The sequence below is a fragment of the Solea solea genome, chromosome 20, assembly GCF_958295425.1.
Source record: "Solea solea chromosome 20, fSolSol10.1, whole genome shotgun sequence".
NCBI classification, from domain to species: Eukaryota; Metazoa; Chordata; class Actinopteri; order Pleuronectiformes; family Soleidae; genus Solea; species Solea solea.
Window position 1 is genome coordinate 2,948,964 of NC_081153.1, and position 15,899 is coordinate 2,964,862.

At 41.2% G+C, this 15,899-nt stretch overlaps 2 protein-coding genes across 5 annotated transcripts in view; one reads left to right on the forward strand and one right to left on the reverse strand.

The window, feature by feature from the left end:
- Positions 1-468: 468 nt before the first annotated feature.
- adck5 (aarF domain containing kinase 5) lies at positions 469-4,703 on the reverse strand. Of its 2 annotated transcripts, XM_058619315.1 has the most exons (13): positions 4,568-4,703; positions 3,310-3,401; positions 3,083-3,232; positions 2,687-2,762; positions 2,280-2,480; positions 2,051-2,191; positions 1,869-1,982; positions 1,642-1,773; positions 1,437-1,520; positions 1,270-1,351; positions 968-1,046; positions 805-896; positions 469-726 (listed from the first exon to the last, which is right to left on the reverse strand). In XM_058619315.1, the coding sequence occupies exons 1-13, from the start codon at positions 4,589-4,591 to the stop codon at positions 470-472; spliced, it is 1,524 nt and encodes a 507-aa protein (XP_058475298.1). In that variant the 5' UTR covers positions 4,592-4,703; the 3' UTR covers position 469. The 2 variants fall into 2 exon arrangements, with proteins under 2 accessions (XP_058475298.1, XP_058475299.1); XM_058619316.1 differs by lacking the exons at positions 3,310-3,401; positions 4,568-4,703 and having other exon boundaries at positions 2,280-2,475; positions 3,083-3,211.
- Positions 4,704-7,018: 2,315 nt separating this feature from the next.
- Positions 7,019-15,899, forward strand: part of ctdp1 (CTD (carboxy-terminal domain, RNA polymerase II, polypeptide A) phosphatase, subunit 1) — a 55,442-nt gene continuing 46,561 nt past the window's right edge. The window contains exons 1-8 of one of the 3 annotated variants that reach the window (XM_058619236.1): positions 7,019-7,548; positions 9,220-9,306; positions 9,982-10,075; positions 10,394-10,522; positions 10,666-10,816; positions 11,670-11,760; positions 12,051-12,226; positions 14,589-15,617. In XM_058619236.1, the coding sequence (XP_058475219.1) occupies positions 7,250-7,548; positions 9,220-9,306; positions 9,982-10,075; positions 10,394-10,522; positions 10,666-10,816; positions 11,670-11,760; positions 12,051-12,226; positions 14,589-15,617 (2,056 nt within the window). In that variant the 5' untranslated portion in view covers positions 7,019-7,249. Of the gene's footprint in view, positions 7,617-9,219; positions 9,307-9,981; positions 10,076-10,393; positions 10,523-10,665; positions 10,817-11,669; positions 11,761-12,050; positions 12,227-14,588; positions 15,618-15,899 lie in introns of all 3 variants that reach the window. The other 2 variants (XM_058619237.1, XM_058619238.1) reach the window with 2 other exon arrangements.

The following is a 15,899-nucleotide window of genomic DNA, read 5'->3' on the forward strand; positions in this document are numbered from 1 at the left end:
ACCTGAAGATAAGTACCATGAAAAGGTGACATTTAACACTTCTTGTGTCCACAATGTGGTGCTGTAGTTAAGGTTTCTAAATGCTAATGTTACTTAAATGTACTTTGTGATGCATTTGTGTACTCTGCTCATTCCAGACTTCACAAGACTTGAAGACAGTATGGTCTTCTGGTTTGAAAAGTGAAGTAAAAGAAGTAGGATGGAAGTAACAGGCCACTCGGCTGGTTTCAAAAAGACCCATGTGTGGATAGAAGGGGGAAAAGTAGGTTTTTCACTTGTTTTATCATGACTCAATCGCTTCTTCAATGGCACATGACAACAATTTTGGTGAATTGCGTTCCCATTTACAGGGAAGTAGATAATAATGAGTGGACACCATGGGATTGACGGCTAATATCCAATAGGTGCCTGGTTTAGTTTAGTCTGAACTGTCATGAGACAGCAACCATAATGTAAAGACAGGCTGTGTTTACCTCTTGGCCATGACGAAGTAGCGGTCCACAGGTGCCCCCAGAGTGATGTTGATGCTTCGGACTGTATTGATGTTGCGGAAGACGAGCAGCATGGGCCGGGGCATGGACTTGAGCACCTCCATGATGCTTCCAAAGCGGTGTATGGCCATGTCGCGCATGTATGTGGTCTCCTCGCGGCTCAGGATGTTGGACAGACCAAACTCCCGCATGTTGATAGGTCGCTGCAGCAGCATCTCGCAGAAGAGGAAGTACTCTGCAGAGCAAACGAGATAAGTAATGAAGCAAAGGATTACGTGGTATTATAAATGTATATGTATGGACGTTCTCTCACCTTTGACTCCGAGTGCATTAGCGTACTTCTTCATCGCCGCTTCGTCTCGCAGGACAATTGATCTCCACAGTTTACAAAGGGCCTCTCTGTCGCTAAGGTTAAACAGCACAGTTAGACGCAACAGCAAAAAAAGACAATCTAAACTATATCACACGACACTTACTGTTGACTGAGGTATTCATACAACCCGTGGTCCAATAGCACCAACTGAGCCTTATTATCAGGTCCTCGTCTCACCAGAACTGCAAACACACAGATGAAGAGGAACCAGCACATATGTCATTAAATAAATGTTATTTAAAGACACATCTGGGTTAATGTCACTACTTTTGATAATGGCACTACCAGAAATGCCACCTGATGACTGTCTAAATACAAAAAGTACAATTGTACAATTGTTTTCAACTGATGCTTAATCTAATAAACCATACTTTGTCACACTGAAACACACGTGGCTGCACTCACCATTACCAGGATGAGGATCCGCGTGGATGAAGCCAGTGTAGAATATTTGCTCAGCGAATGTTTTAATCAGTTTATCTGCAATCTGTGAAAGACAAAGGTGAGGGGTAATGCATTTCTGTGATTGCACGGAATTGTTAAAACACCATCCATTTGTCCAGAGGACTTACATCTTTCAACTTTAACCCTTGTCTTTTAATGTCTTCCACGTTGTTGATTTTGCAGCCTTCGAAGAATTCTGCCGTCAGCACCCTCTTTGGATCAGAGAAGAAGATGAAGAAGTGAGATTAATATCTATGATAAGAGCCAAGAATGAGGGAGAAGAGGGGCATTATGGATGTGCTATTACTTCAGCTTTGATATCTTTGACCTCACCTTACTAGTTTGCTTCCAGAAGACTTTGGGTACAACAAGAAATTTGAAGTGTTTGAGGTCCTGCGCACACCTCTCTGAATTCCTGGCCTCGTTCTCAAAATTCAACTCCTGAGCCAACGTGCCCTTCAAGTCCTGCACATGACCACGTAAACACCAACACAACGTGAAACATCTTTCTCCAAAAATGCCAAACGCAGAAGGTCAACACAGACATATGACATCCTGACCTTAAGAACCCAGCGGAATCCAAAGGTGGGGTGCATGAATTTGACAATATCTAGCAGGATCTCCAGCGCTCTAATGTCACCGTCGAATCGATCCCGGAGGTCGATGTATTGGACCTGTGGAGAAGCAAATATGATTATCATGTTTCCAAAACTGATCCATGGCTTGAAGAACCAGTTCTTACCTTCACGGCAACAGGAGTCCCATCAAACAGTTCTGCTTTATGAACCTGTGCCAAGCTGGCTGCAGCTATCGGTTCATGGTCGAACACTTTAAAAAGCTGCTCTGGGGTTTTGTCGAAGTCTTCTTGGAAGAGAGCGTCGACCTGTTACAGAAGACACAAACACAATCCTCAGAGACTGCGTGCGTGCCGACCTCTTCCTGCAAACCGTTTGTCTGTGGTGAGCTCTCACCTCTTTGTACCTCCTGTTCAAGGCCTTGTCTTCCAGGACTTGAAGGGTGTGGATGTACTCGGGGGGCAGGAGGTGGTTAAAGGAACAAAGACCTTGGCCAAGTTTGATGTATATTCCCCCGTTTCTGATGGCGCCTTCCACCATTTTGTCTGCTGCCCTCTGGTGGCAGGCTGACATCTCAGCCAAGTAGGATGGGCTGCTCTAGCAGAGGAGGACAAACATAAGACATGCTTGTCCACACAGCATAAACAGCAGGAGTGGGGGAAAAAACAAGGACACAACGACATAAGCACCAGAACCCAGATACCCATTTTATGATATGCCATACTGAAGGTGCCGAGCATTGTGAAAACGATCTTCATGTTTACAGAACCTACTTCGATCTTATTTGATCATATGGAACTTACCTCGTCCTGGTCACGGAGAGACACATGGGTGGTCCACCAGTAATCCACAGAGATGCTCATCCCCACAGAGAGAGACCTGACCAAACACAGATGAGATGCTCATCAACTGTAACCATAGAAGGGCTGCATCGATTAATAAATTAGTTCCCAGCTATTTTGATAATCAATTGATCAGTTTGAGTCTTCTTTTAAAGAAAGTTGATTTTTCAGTTTCTTAAATGTTAATATTTTCTGGTTTCTTTGCTCAGGATAACAAAGAAATCATTAAAACTGTAAAGCTATGTTGACAATATATAGTCAAAATTAACCCAAAGCTTGACAAAAAAACTAAAATTACAATGAAGAATTTTACCAAAATTGTTTATGAAGTGCTTATAAAAATAGACACGGACAGACCTGCAGAAGCGACCAAGTCCTTCGACCACAATCCTCATTTTCCTCCTCTCTCTTGGTTCTGACAGAGCGTACTGGACACCCACTGCCCCAGGTACGCCCACCAAGAGCCCAACAAGCGTCTTCCACAGCAGCCCTCTGCGCGTACCTTCCCTGGTGGTGTGGAAAATGTTCCATTTCAACAAGGCAGTTTCATCATTAATTGCCGATCTGAGATAGAATGTAAGTACCTGTGTGAACTGAAGAATCTGGTTGCCTGGAGTGACGAGCTGGGATGTGAGTATCTTCGGAGCAGAGTTGTGTGACGCAGACACAACTTTAACTGGAGAAAACAAAAGGCACTGAATGACAACATCCCCATAACACACTCACACACACCTATAATGTTAAAGACTCAGCACTATACATATCCCCAACCTTAACCATAACCAGTTAACCAGTGGACCTGCACAACAGTACTTTCTGACATTTTCTGGCATAAACACTGACTTTAGCCGAACCAAAACCTTGCAGAATTTCATCTCTTGAGGAACTGACCAAGTTTAGGACTATGATTTGAAATGTGGTTTGGTTAAAGTTAGGGTTAAGGTTAGGTTTAATGCTTTGTTTAGGCTATCCAAATGAATAGAAGTCAATGAGGAGTCCTAAAAAGAATAGATTAGCAGGCTATGTGGACCAATTGTCAGGCAAACCTATCTTTGAGAGGACATTTTGACCTTGTGAGGACATTTTGGCTGGTCCACACAAGTTAAACAGGCTTTTTGAGGATTAGAAAACCTGGTTTTAGGGTTAGGCTTCAAATTAGATTTAAGGTTAGGGTCTAAATGTGTTGGTTAGGGAGTGCATTATGTCTATGAGTGTCCACGCAAAGAATGTAAAACCAGCATATGAGTGTTGGGAAAGGGGAGGAGGATGAGTTTAGCTCAAGGTCAATACTTTGTTGTTGTTGTTTTTGTTCCCTGTCTGCATCTGAGGGACAAAATGTCTCCACGTCTAACAAATTGATGCAGAGAGAGGTCCCTCAGTGTCAGGGACCTGAGCAGTAATCAAACACACTCTCTGTCTCTCTCTGTCACTCACACACTGAGCAGTGGCGTAAGCTCTGTGGACTGTTAACGATGTAAAGACAATGTTATTGAGTCACACTGCACAATCATGTGCTCACATCTATGGGACATTTCGTGATGTAGCTCCCTTAAATTTAATTTAAAACGTTAAATTAAAACCACTCATGTGTAAAGCTTTCTTTAAAAAATAAAATAAAATAAAATAAAATAAAATAAAAAATTACAACACAAGTACTGCGTCTTTTTGTTATGTTAAATAGCTTATATATATGTGTGTGTGTGTGTGTTTCTAACGTGACCGGCTAGCAGGTAACTAAGCTAATGTAGCAGTTAGCCGCCTGTCACGTCGCCGACTCTTCGCGATGCTACTATGAAACATAACTACATAATAATAATAACATGACAATATAGTAATTGTTACCACTCTGGAGGCCTCTGACGTCATGTTGCCGAGTTAGTAAACGGCTCTCCTCACTCACTCCCTCACACTGAGAGATTCTTTACGACCAAAGTTCACTCCTGTCAGGAATTTGGACCGCCTCCTTTTTTTTACTAGCATGTCCGAAGAGCCAAAGAGTAGCGCGTGGAAGACAAAAAGAGCGCAACCTCCGCATTACTTCCGTTTTCGCTTGGTTTGCGTATTCACAGGAGAAAACACTCTGTGTGGAGCGTTAGAGTGGAGTTTCTAATAGTTATATGCATAGATAATATGTTGATTCATTATTTTAATTATTAATAAATATCCTTAGATTATGTCTGCTGAGATCAAAGATTAAAGCTGGAACTAATTTTGCTTTGTGACCCCTTAGTGACCCCTGTCAGAGCTGTTTCTCTGGTCTCTGGGGGCCCTGGGCAAAGAAGGACATTGGGGGCCCTCCTTTAACTGTCACAGCCCCCATCCCCAACAGATATGGCACTTTTCCACTCTACAGACACGGTTTTATTTTTATTTCCCTAAAGGATGTTTCCTGTTACCTGGTGTGTTTTTTAGTACCCAAGTGAGCTGAGCAGATACTGAGTTAAAAAGACTGTATAGTAGTGTAAAAGCGTGGGGCCCTATATACAATTAGCTAGTTTGCCTCCACCGTTGCTACGGCTCTGCCTCCTGTTCAAAGCAGACATATTATCCATCAGGCTATTTCTTGTTGTACCTCTTCCACCAGAAATGTAGGGGGAAATAATCCCTATAGGAAATGAATGGAAATTCCTTATAAGTGGTTCTAGTAACTGTAGTAACTGTGACAAAGAAAGTTATAAACAACTACAAACATTTTACCATAACAAATGAATGGACACACAGAGAGGAATACATTGAAAATTGAGATGTGCTCACTTTTTTGAAGCAGATCCAGTTGATCAAGTTGATCCAGGATTTTTTGTTCACTTTTTGTACACGGCTAGATGTGTTCGCCCTCCGAGCATCTTTCAAACAGAGAAAGTTTATTTTGTAAAACTGGAAAATACAGTTTGGAAAGCTATAGTCATGGTGTTGTAGTAACAAGAGCACACGGTTATGGTTTAGATAACCTCCAAATAGAAGAGTGATGTGATGTATTTATTCAGCTGTGTTTATTCAGAATCAAAACATATCAGTGTTCAATTTGATCAGGTTGGAAGTACCAATTGCAGCAGATCATGATGTTGTGAAACCTTTAGTGTGCTTCTTAGAAGTATAAACCCAATGGCAAAAAAAACCCATGTTTCAAGCCTTATAACTAGGTGCTAATTCTAGGTTCTGTGAGATAATCCTACATATGTTGTTTTCACGTTGGAGTGGTAATTTGGAAGTGCAGGCTTTGTTGATTTAGATAGGAGTACAGTTGTGTTATCTTGAAGTAACAGACTTTGCAGAGATATTCACTAAGCAGAAGAGCTTTGCTGCAGTGAGGCTCTGTGTAACAGTGGTTGATATACATTAAAATGTACCCATTACATTTACTCAAACAATCTTCTTAGGATAATTTAGTCCCAATTCATAAATTTTTTGTAGCAGTGGTTTTTAAACAAGACCTGCGCCAATGGGGTCTAGTTATGAAAAAAAAGCAGCAAAATGTCCTTTTTATTACAGTTGTTTTTGGTCAGGAGTCTGTTTACATGGTCCATGTAAACAGTGACTTGGTATATTAAGTTGTTATTCATGTCCTGCAAACACCTTTTACATCACATCAGCCCGCATAAATAATACAATTCATTTTTCATAGCAACCTATCATGTGATATACAGAAGAAAACTGTCCTTTCTTGAGAGAGTTACAGTGATAGCCTGAAGTTGTAATGCATACTTTCTTGAGAGAGTTACAGTGATAGCCTGAAGTTGTAATGCAACAGTGTAGTATTTCTATATTACACCATCTTACATCAGGTAACTCTCTGTGGGATCCAGTGTCCTCATCTCAACCCCTGTGGAAAACTTCAGAAAGGAAGAAAGAAAATGAAGAAGGCATTGATATTATGTTATGTATGCTGTATTACAAATCTAAAACCCCATTTGTTACTTTAAAGGTCCTAACCTGTCCAATGATAACAACAATAATGAAATAATAATTACACTTATATTAAATAATAAAAAAAATATAATGCATAAATTCAGCGTCAAAGCAAAACGGAAACGGGATAAGATTTAAAAAAATAAAGGTTGCAAACTAGATCAGAGGTCCAATTTGAAGAGATGTGCGGCGAATATGTTCAAATAAAACCACTAAAACAAATCACTGGCATAAACGCACAATTTATTTAGCCAAGAGACGATTGTTAAATTATTTTAAATAAACAATCTGGTGGTAGTGTTTCAGAGTGGAATTTATTTTCAAATCTAACCGGAAGTGTGTCCGTCGTCTAGCTTGCTGCGGAGTCTACCGGATGCAGTAGTGAGCCGTGTCGCTGCAGTGTTGCGCTTACATGTTTACGGGCGGGAAGAGCGAATATAGCGGAGTGTGGGAGCTGCCGTGAGTAAATAGGAAGCACATTTTTTTAATTCACCTTAGTTTTTTTGATTGTTTGCGCGTTGAATGATTCCCGCGGGTTTGCGACGTGAAACGGATTGGTTTTAAGTGGACCGTCACTGAAAAACTCAAAGGATTATTAGACAGGTTGTGTTGGGGCAGATGGAGAAGCCTCCTACAGATTCTGGCGGCGGAGGCGATGCGACCGCGGCAGCGGAGGGCCCCGCGGTGCAGGTGGCAGACGTCTACTGGCCCACAGGGGCTCTCCCGCTTCGGCTTCTGGAGTGGAAGGTCAAGCCTGGGTCTCTCATTAACGTGGACTCCGTGCTCGCTTTATGCGCTCCCATTCCCCACGAGAAGGGGACGGAAGCTGCCAGGCTGCCGGAGAAGAAGGTAAAATCGGACCGCGCTGGAGTTGTAAAAGAGCTATGCTGTCAACTTGGACAAGTCATACCTCCCGGGTGAGTCACCCCACTTGCTACAGCCAGCTAATGTTAGCCGACCGGCCCCTCTCTTGGAAAGTCTACAGGTACCGTGTCAGCTTATTTGGCCGTCATTGTTGTGACAGCGACGGACTTTACCCCCTGTGTAACATCAGCTAGCTAACAGTGCTAAGTGTGTGTTTGTGTGTGTGCGCTACGTTAGCTTGTTTGCTAGCTCTACTCCAACGCGCAACTCATTAGTGTCAAGTGAGGCGAAGTCAACAAGGCAGAAACTTTCCAAAATAAGAGTGTTTTCCTTCACATTTTACCAGCGTCTGAACTTTTCCAGTAGTTGTAAAAAAAGAAATAAAAACGAAACCGCTTTTTATTTTGAAGTGTAAAACCACGTGTAGCTCTGTTAGCTTTGTTTGTCTTAACACAGGGGTCCATCGCGTGCACGTGCGCGGTGTGTGTACATGCGTATTTTGACAGGTAGTAGACTTCTTCCTTAACTTTACCTTTTATCCTTAAACCTACTCTTTCCTCACGCCAAACCCTGCCTGTCACCGTGTCGGTGGTATTTAGTATTTTATTCAGAATTAAATAAAAGTTTTATACAGAAGCACTGGACATGTTTTATGTAGAGCTGCCCAGGTTTATTTGTCTTTTTGTCCATAATACACTATACTTATAGTTTATATATACTTACGTTTATATTGACAATATCTAATAGTATTTAGCAGCGTTTTCCAATGCCTTTAAGGAAATTTGATTACAACTGTGCAGGCAGTTTGTCTAATTACAAAGCAAACACCTGTATGAGTTGTGTCACTCTATTTGGCATTTGGTAATTCAGTTGTCAAGTTGGCACTCTTGCTTTTGCAGCAAAGAAGACCCGGCCCGTTTACTTTATTTAACCTTTATTTTACCAAGATAATCCCACTGAGACTGCAAATCTGTTTTCTAACCAAGGGTGTCCTGGCCAAGAGGGTGGGAGGATAAAGCGGTAGACGATGGATGGGTGGAAGTCACTGACTGAATGTTTCAACAATAATTAGGAGAAGAGCTATCTCTCACAGTCACTTTTGGAGCCTTTTTACAGCTTATAGAGCCCTTTATCGCTCTCTCCTTGTCTGACGCTTTAACTAACTAAGAATAAACTTTATTTGAAAGTAAATCCAGATCACTTTAAGTACTTTTTGCTACTATGGAGCAGCTTGTGTTCCAGTAGAACATGTGAGGATAACTCCAGTGTACACACATTGTTTCCAGGCAATCCTAAAAGTCAGACCTTTCATTAAAATTTTGAGTCAAGAGGTCGTGAATATAACAGGGAGTGTTCAGATGTGTTTGTTGTTAGGAGCACTGTAAACAAAACAATTCGAATGCAGCATAAGTATATACTTGGTTGAGTGTTTTATTGTGGTACTCAAAGGCAACAGCTACCAAAAGAGAATAAAACACAGGAAAGGAGTGTAATGTCTCTCTCCTCAAGACATTAGCTTTATTTAAATTGTCAGTATACTCTTAACTTAGTCACTAACTCATCACTGTCAAGGCTAACCTGTTTGGTACCTGTTGCACATGTAGGATGTAATGCCATGAATCAAACTTCTTAACATGTTGAATTATAATGAAATGTGATAAGCGCTAGAAATAATGAAGAAGTAACGGACAGTGTTTTCACTCGTGATTCTGTTCTATTTGCAGGGGTGTCATCGTCAGAATCGAAGAATGCAGTCACCCGATAGTGATGAAGGGTTTGTGTGCCCAATGTGGCCAGGACCTGACGAAGGAGTAAGGAAATACACACACAGTCTCCTTTTTATGTGCAAACAGAAACAAAAAATGCAGTCTAATGAAGTCAAGTTCTGACACTGTGAAATGTTTGTCCTGAGCCACTGAGTGGGTAGCAAAATATCCCTAAATGCTTAAAGCAAGTAAAAGTTATTGCTTACAATTTCATCAGGTTCACCTTTCAACAACCTTATCAGATGTCAATTAATGTCAACCTATCACTGATTGGTCCATTTGATTGTAGATATTATAGATTCAAATTTGAAGATAATCTGTTACTCTGACTAGCTCTACATGTTGTAGAGTTTTATTTGTTGCCATCAGGTGGCACCAGAGATCACAGCTGAGTGCAAATGGGAGCATAAAACAAGTGGTCACATGTGACAGCTTGATAAATATTTAATATGTACAGATATGATTAAGTAGGTTAAGTTGATGGGGATTCCTGGTTACATTAAAAATATTGTACTTCATGCCGTTGTAATCATTAATACTCAAAAAGGTGAGTCTTAATTGGTGTAGAACTGTCAGTCGTGTTCAGCAAACACCTGCTACTACTGAAAGCTACACTTTCTAAGGACCACAGAGATACTCAAATCACAATTTGCATCACTCTCTAGCTCCCTTTCTTCCTTTCTCTCTCTCTCACTCTTCCCCTCTTCCACTCTCTTTCAGGCTGCAGAGCTCAAATGGGAAACAGCAAGCTCCCATCTCCACAGCAACAGTCTCCATGGTGCACAGTGTTCCCGAGCTGATGGTCAGCTCAGAGGTGAGTCATATATGAAGGAGATACCTGGAAGACTGGGGGGAGCAGAGCCAGATCCATTATACCTTGAAGTCATTCCATTGTCAGAGCTCTGTGTGTACACTGGCAGCACACTGTTCACACACTTAATGTCTAATTAGGAACATTTTGTGTCTTAACCATGACTTTTTCCTTTTTTAAATGAATACTCACTGTATTATTGTGGTGGAAATGTTCATTCAGATCAGTTTATAAGACCTTTATTCAACCCTGTAAGTAAGCAGTTATGTATCATAACTTATGTATATTTTTTGTTTACATTAATCTCATTCACTCTGTCAGCAAGCAGAACAGCTGGGCAGGGAAGACCAGCACAGACTGCAACGGGACAAAAAGCTGGTCCTGATGGTGGATCTGGACCAGACCCTGATCCACACCACTGAACAGCACTGCCAGCGTATGTCCAATAAGGTATTATTCCCTCTGTAAGATATAATAATGTAAATACTATGACAGGGAGAGAGGTCAGTCTAGTGCATGTCATTTAAGTTAAATAATTTTTCTATTTTAAATCCCATGAATGTGTCACAGTTAACATTTTGTTGTCTCTTCAGGGCATTTTCCACTTCCAGCTGGGACGAGGAGAGCCCATGCTCCACACACGTCTACGTCCACACTGCAAAGAGTTCCTGGAGAAAATAGCTAAACTCTATGAGTTGCATGTCTTCACATTTGGGAGCCGCCTTTATGCACACACCATAGCTGGTAATGGACATTTCCCAACATATTTTGCAGTGTTTACATCAATTAACACACATTAAATTATATCACAACGAAGGAGGAATTAATGTACATTGGATTTATTTTGGCAGTTTTTGTGTAATGCTTAGTTGTGTCCACAAGAGGGAAACCTCTGCTCATGTTTTGTTTAGCAGCTGTTCTGTTTCTGGTCGTGTTGTGTCTTCATGGGCAGCAGGGGAGCTAAACTTTAAAATGCTTATTAAGCCACTTAGTGATTCACATTAACATTTCTGTCTGTTCTCCTGCCAAATTTCTATCTCTCCATTTCCAGTCTAGCTGTGGCTGCTGCTCACTGACTCACTGCCTGCCTGTGTAGTGTTGCTCTACTCCCTAAAAGAAAAATATTTCTGTCTATGATTGAATGCTGAATTATGCTGATGTCTTTTTTTTGCTATTCAGTCTGCAGTATGTCATCATACTGTGTTTATATTAGAGGCAGACCTTTTTCCACTACTCCGTCCATATGATGATGAATGTTTAATGCATTTTGAATTGGATTTTTACTATTGGCCTTGATACAGGGAGATCAGCATGTTTCAGACCAGGGCTCCAGCAGCTGACAGATTCTCATTCACATTTATAGAATCCTCTGTTTGGTCTGACATGTTCAGCTATAGTGCAGCTCTCTTTTTACTCAAATGTTCCAACAAAGAAGCCACACATTTTCTAGTTTGGTTAGTCTAAATGGAAAATGGAAAGTATGATGTGCAAGTAAGACACAAACTACGACCGTGGAGATTGAGTTATTTAAATGTAGCTGGACTGGATTTCTGAAATGTGGGAGTGAATATATATTTATATATTTTTGATTTTGTAGGCTTTCTTGACCCTGAAAAGAAGCTTTTCTCACATCGGATCCTTTCTAGAGATGAATGCATCGATCCCTTCTCCAAGACGGGGAACCTTAGGTGAGAATTGACTTCTGCTGAAGATGACACCCAAATCAATTGCTTGCAGTTTAGACCACGGTGACCGTGCACCTGTCCTCTCTACAGACATTATTTCACTTTTATCTGAAAGGAAGTGCAAGATTGATGTTGTTAAAAAAAAAAAAAAGTAGTGCACACTGCACATTTGACTCGGAACAAAGCGCTGTCACTCAGAGAACTCTGCAGCCAGAGGGAAATAATGGCCCGTCTGACTCTGGACATTTTGTCAAAAACAGCTCAGCACTTTTACATTGTTCTGTTTTTGACAGGAATCTTTTCCCGTGTGGGGATTCGATGGTCTGCATAATCGATGACCGAGAAGACGTGTGGAAGTTTGCACCGAACCTCATCACTGTGAAGAAATACATCTACTTCCAAGGAACGGGAGACATCAACGCTCCCCCTGGATCCCGGGAAGCTCAGGCGACCAAGAAAGGTAAGAAAGGTAACCTGATACATTTGTTGAAAAACTGATCCCCATGTTATGGACTTTACAATTAATCGAGAAAATGATCGACAGATTAGTCGATTATGAAAATAATCTTTAGTTGCAGCCTAAAGATTAGTGGCAAGATCAAATGGTTTGCTCCACAAGGCTGGTTTTTGTTTCAGATTAATATTTACATTAAATCCTAAAAGTTAATTGATTTATTTATTTTATTTGCATATATACATTAGGGTTAGGCTTGGGGTAAAATACATTTTTTAAATACACACAGATGACTTAACATCTGTCTTGACATGCATTGCATTTAATTTTAACAAGACTCTTAATAGTCATCCTCAGTGCTTAGTCTCATATAATTCATTCACATTTACTGCCACACATCTATTCTATTTCAGTTTGAAATAAGAGGCTATAAAACTCCTGTTGTGTTCCTTTTGTCATAACATTTATTCCAGGCGTCCATGTCCAGCCATTGCTCTAATTCCCATTACGAGCCTCCACATCTCTGTCTGCAAAGTGCACTAGGCATGTGAGAAATGAGAGGCATGCGGTGTTACACATTCACCTCCGTACTTCCTTATGAGACACATTTTTTAGTGACGACCCGACACAATGGAAATCCGTTGAGCACAGTGTTGCACTCTTCATTATCAAAGCAGGAAACAGCCAGTGTGTCTGCTAGTACCACCCCCGTTTACACCCACTATCACATTCATTAGTTTGCAACTCCTGGTTGTACCAATCCCATGTTACAACAGCTGCCACTAACACTTGTATTGTTGATAAATCTAAAGGGGGAAACACAAGCCTTGATTGGTACAGACTGTAAATCAGAAACGACTCCTCGTTAATTTGATGCTGCACATCATGGTGGCAACTGTAGCTCGGTGGGAGAGTGTGTTGTCTTTCCACTGGAAGGTTGTGGGTTACATTACTGGGCTAGTCTACATGCCGATGTGTCCATGGGCAAGACACTTAAAAATAAAAAACCCAAAATTATTTTGTTTTAAGGATTTATTTTGTTGTATTGAGCAAAGGAACTTGAGAGTATTCACATCTAAGAAGCTTAAAAAGTCAGAGAGCTTATTTTGATGACTAAAAATATGATCAAACCAATTATTTTTAGTAATTGAGTAATTATTGCAGCCCTAATAAGAATGTAATTCCAACAGTAGTCGACGTCAAAACATGAGGCATCATTCACTATCATGAGGCAAGGCGTAGGCACTTATAGTAATATAGAGTATATTTCATGCATGTGTAAATATAAATCACCTTGTTGTCAGTGAGTGTGAACCTTAACAGCAAACGTGTGGGCTATAAAAATGAACAATGAACCTAAAAGCATGCTTCAGAGAAGATCAGAGATGGGTTTTGACTTCAGTGATCCCTCTCTTATAAAAAACATTGATTTGTGCATTGTTCAGTACATCTTACAGTGTTTTTATTTATGTCAGAGACTCAGTATTTACTACAGAAAGTTCTAATGTGACGCTGCATCATCCTTTTAACAATGCCACCTGAATCACGTTGTGATGTAAAATAGATCACACCCATGATCTATTAATAAACTGTCAGACATTACTCATTTAGATATGCAGCAGTCTACGATGGGTTATTTATTTCCGCTCTAGTGTGCTCTGCCTCTTCAGATTCCAGACCATCGTAGCCATGCTGCTACTTGACTGAACCAAATGTCATACTGCTCATGGAAGCACAGAGTTAAATAGTACACTTTAAATGCACTGGACTGATTGTTGTCTTACCTCTGAATCCTTAATTCTCATTTGTTTCAGATTTGCCTGTGTGAATATAGTAAACACTTGACAATTTTGAGCTTGGTGTAATCAATTTTGCCTCAGAGGGAGATCACACACCAGGAAGTATAATGGGCAGCCAGAGTAGCTTCTAAAACCTGTAAGATGGAATGGATTTACTTTCCAGAATTACCCACTCTTTTCTCTAACCGCCGTTGCTTTTGATGTTGCCATGTCATATCATTTGTACAACACATACAGCCTCAGTACAAAATGATTAAAAATAAAGTCAAAGTTTTTTTGGTGAGGGTTCTAACTGGAGAATTGGGCCCCCAGATTTAAGTTGTCGGCGAGATCCAGAGAGTCTCCAGATATGCAAAAATTAAAGTTAGAATCATCTCATAAGTCGGACATTTCAATAAGCTGTATAATCTATTAAAATATCCTTTTGTTAATTGTAACCAGAAAGAAATATGTAAGGGCTTACAAGGTGCAACGACTTTTGTCCTTAACCCTTTTTTCTTTTTTCAAAATCCTTAATTCATTACCTAATCCTACAAACAAGTACACAAGTATGACGCCTTTTCGATGTCTTATTGCAGGACCCTCGTCTCGGCCGGCAGAGAGCACAGAGTCAGCAGGGACACTTAGTGCAGAAGAGCACAACAATGGTCTCAGGAAAAGGAAGGACCATAACTTTTCTGAAAAGGACGAGCCCTCAATACCTCAGTCTTCTCAGGTAGTACCAGCAAACGATAGGACACATCCCAGGGAGGGTGTGGAGGACAAATCGGGACGGAGCAAAGACTTGGTCACTGCAGCTCTCCCTGGGGCTGGCTCAAGGGAAGCTCCGGAGGGTGACAGAACAAATGTTAAAGAAGATGGTAGCAACAGGTTACAAGAGGCGCAGGATGGTACGAACTCTTCGGCACCGAGCCATGAATCCAACAACTTGGACTTTGACCTTTCCAGTGACAGTGACAATGACTCCATTACAGAAAAGCCTGCTTCATTAGAGAGTGATAGTGAAGGCAAATCTTGCCGAGCAAAGAAGTCTGCACAAGAACGTGTTGAACAAGAGCCCATCGATGGAGTAGAGTCTCAGGTGAGGGGCTCTAAAGAGAACAGTTCTGATGTAGCAGAACCCTCGGGGGTTCTTCCCCCAGACCCAGAGCTGGAAAATGGCTGCTCAGATAGGATAGAGCCAGAAACGGAGTCCCAGAATAGTGAACAATCTGGTGTCACCACAGGCGAGGAGCTACTGGACCAGAGTATGGAGGATGAGATGGAGGAGGAGGAAGAGGAAGTTGATACAGATCAAGATGATCACCTGATCTACCTAGAGGAAGTGCTGGAAAGGATTCATGCTGAGTACTACGCTCGCTACGAGGGGTACCTGAGGAAGGAGTCCTCTGAAGTGCCAGACATTCGCAAGATTGTCCCGGAGCTGAAAGGCAAAGCTCTGGAGGGCACAACCATAGTGTTCAGTGGTTTGTACCCCACCAACTACCCCATGGAGAGGACCCGTGAGTTCTACCATGCCAAGGCACTGGGGGCCAAGATCAGCAAGAATTTGGTTCTCGCCTCCCAAGATTCCAGTCAGACGACACATCTGGTTGCTGCAAGAGCTGGTATGTAGCATACGTTAATAGCTCTATCGGTATCGAAAATGATGATAATATGATCAGCCTTCAGTTTTAAACATTTATGTTCAAATTGTTATGGTCACGTTTGTTTTTAGTGGCAGTTTGATGGAAACCTCTGTAATGATGCTAGATTTACTTTGCTAATGAGGGAAGAATTTATGGGTCAGTGAAAGTTTGTTTTAAATTTTGGGCTTTCTGGCATACTGGCAGATTTGGGTGTCAGACCCTTGTCAGAGTTTTGGCTCTAGCAGACGGATAATTAAGATT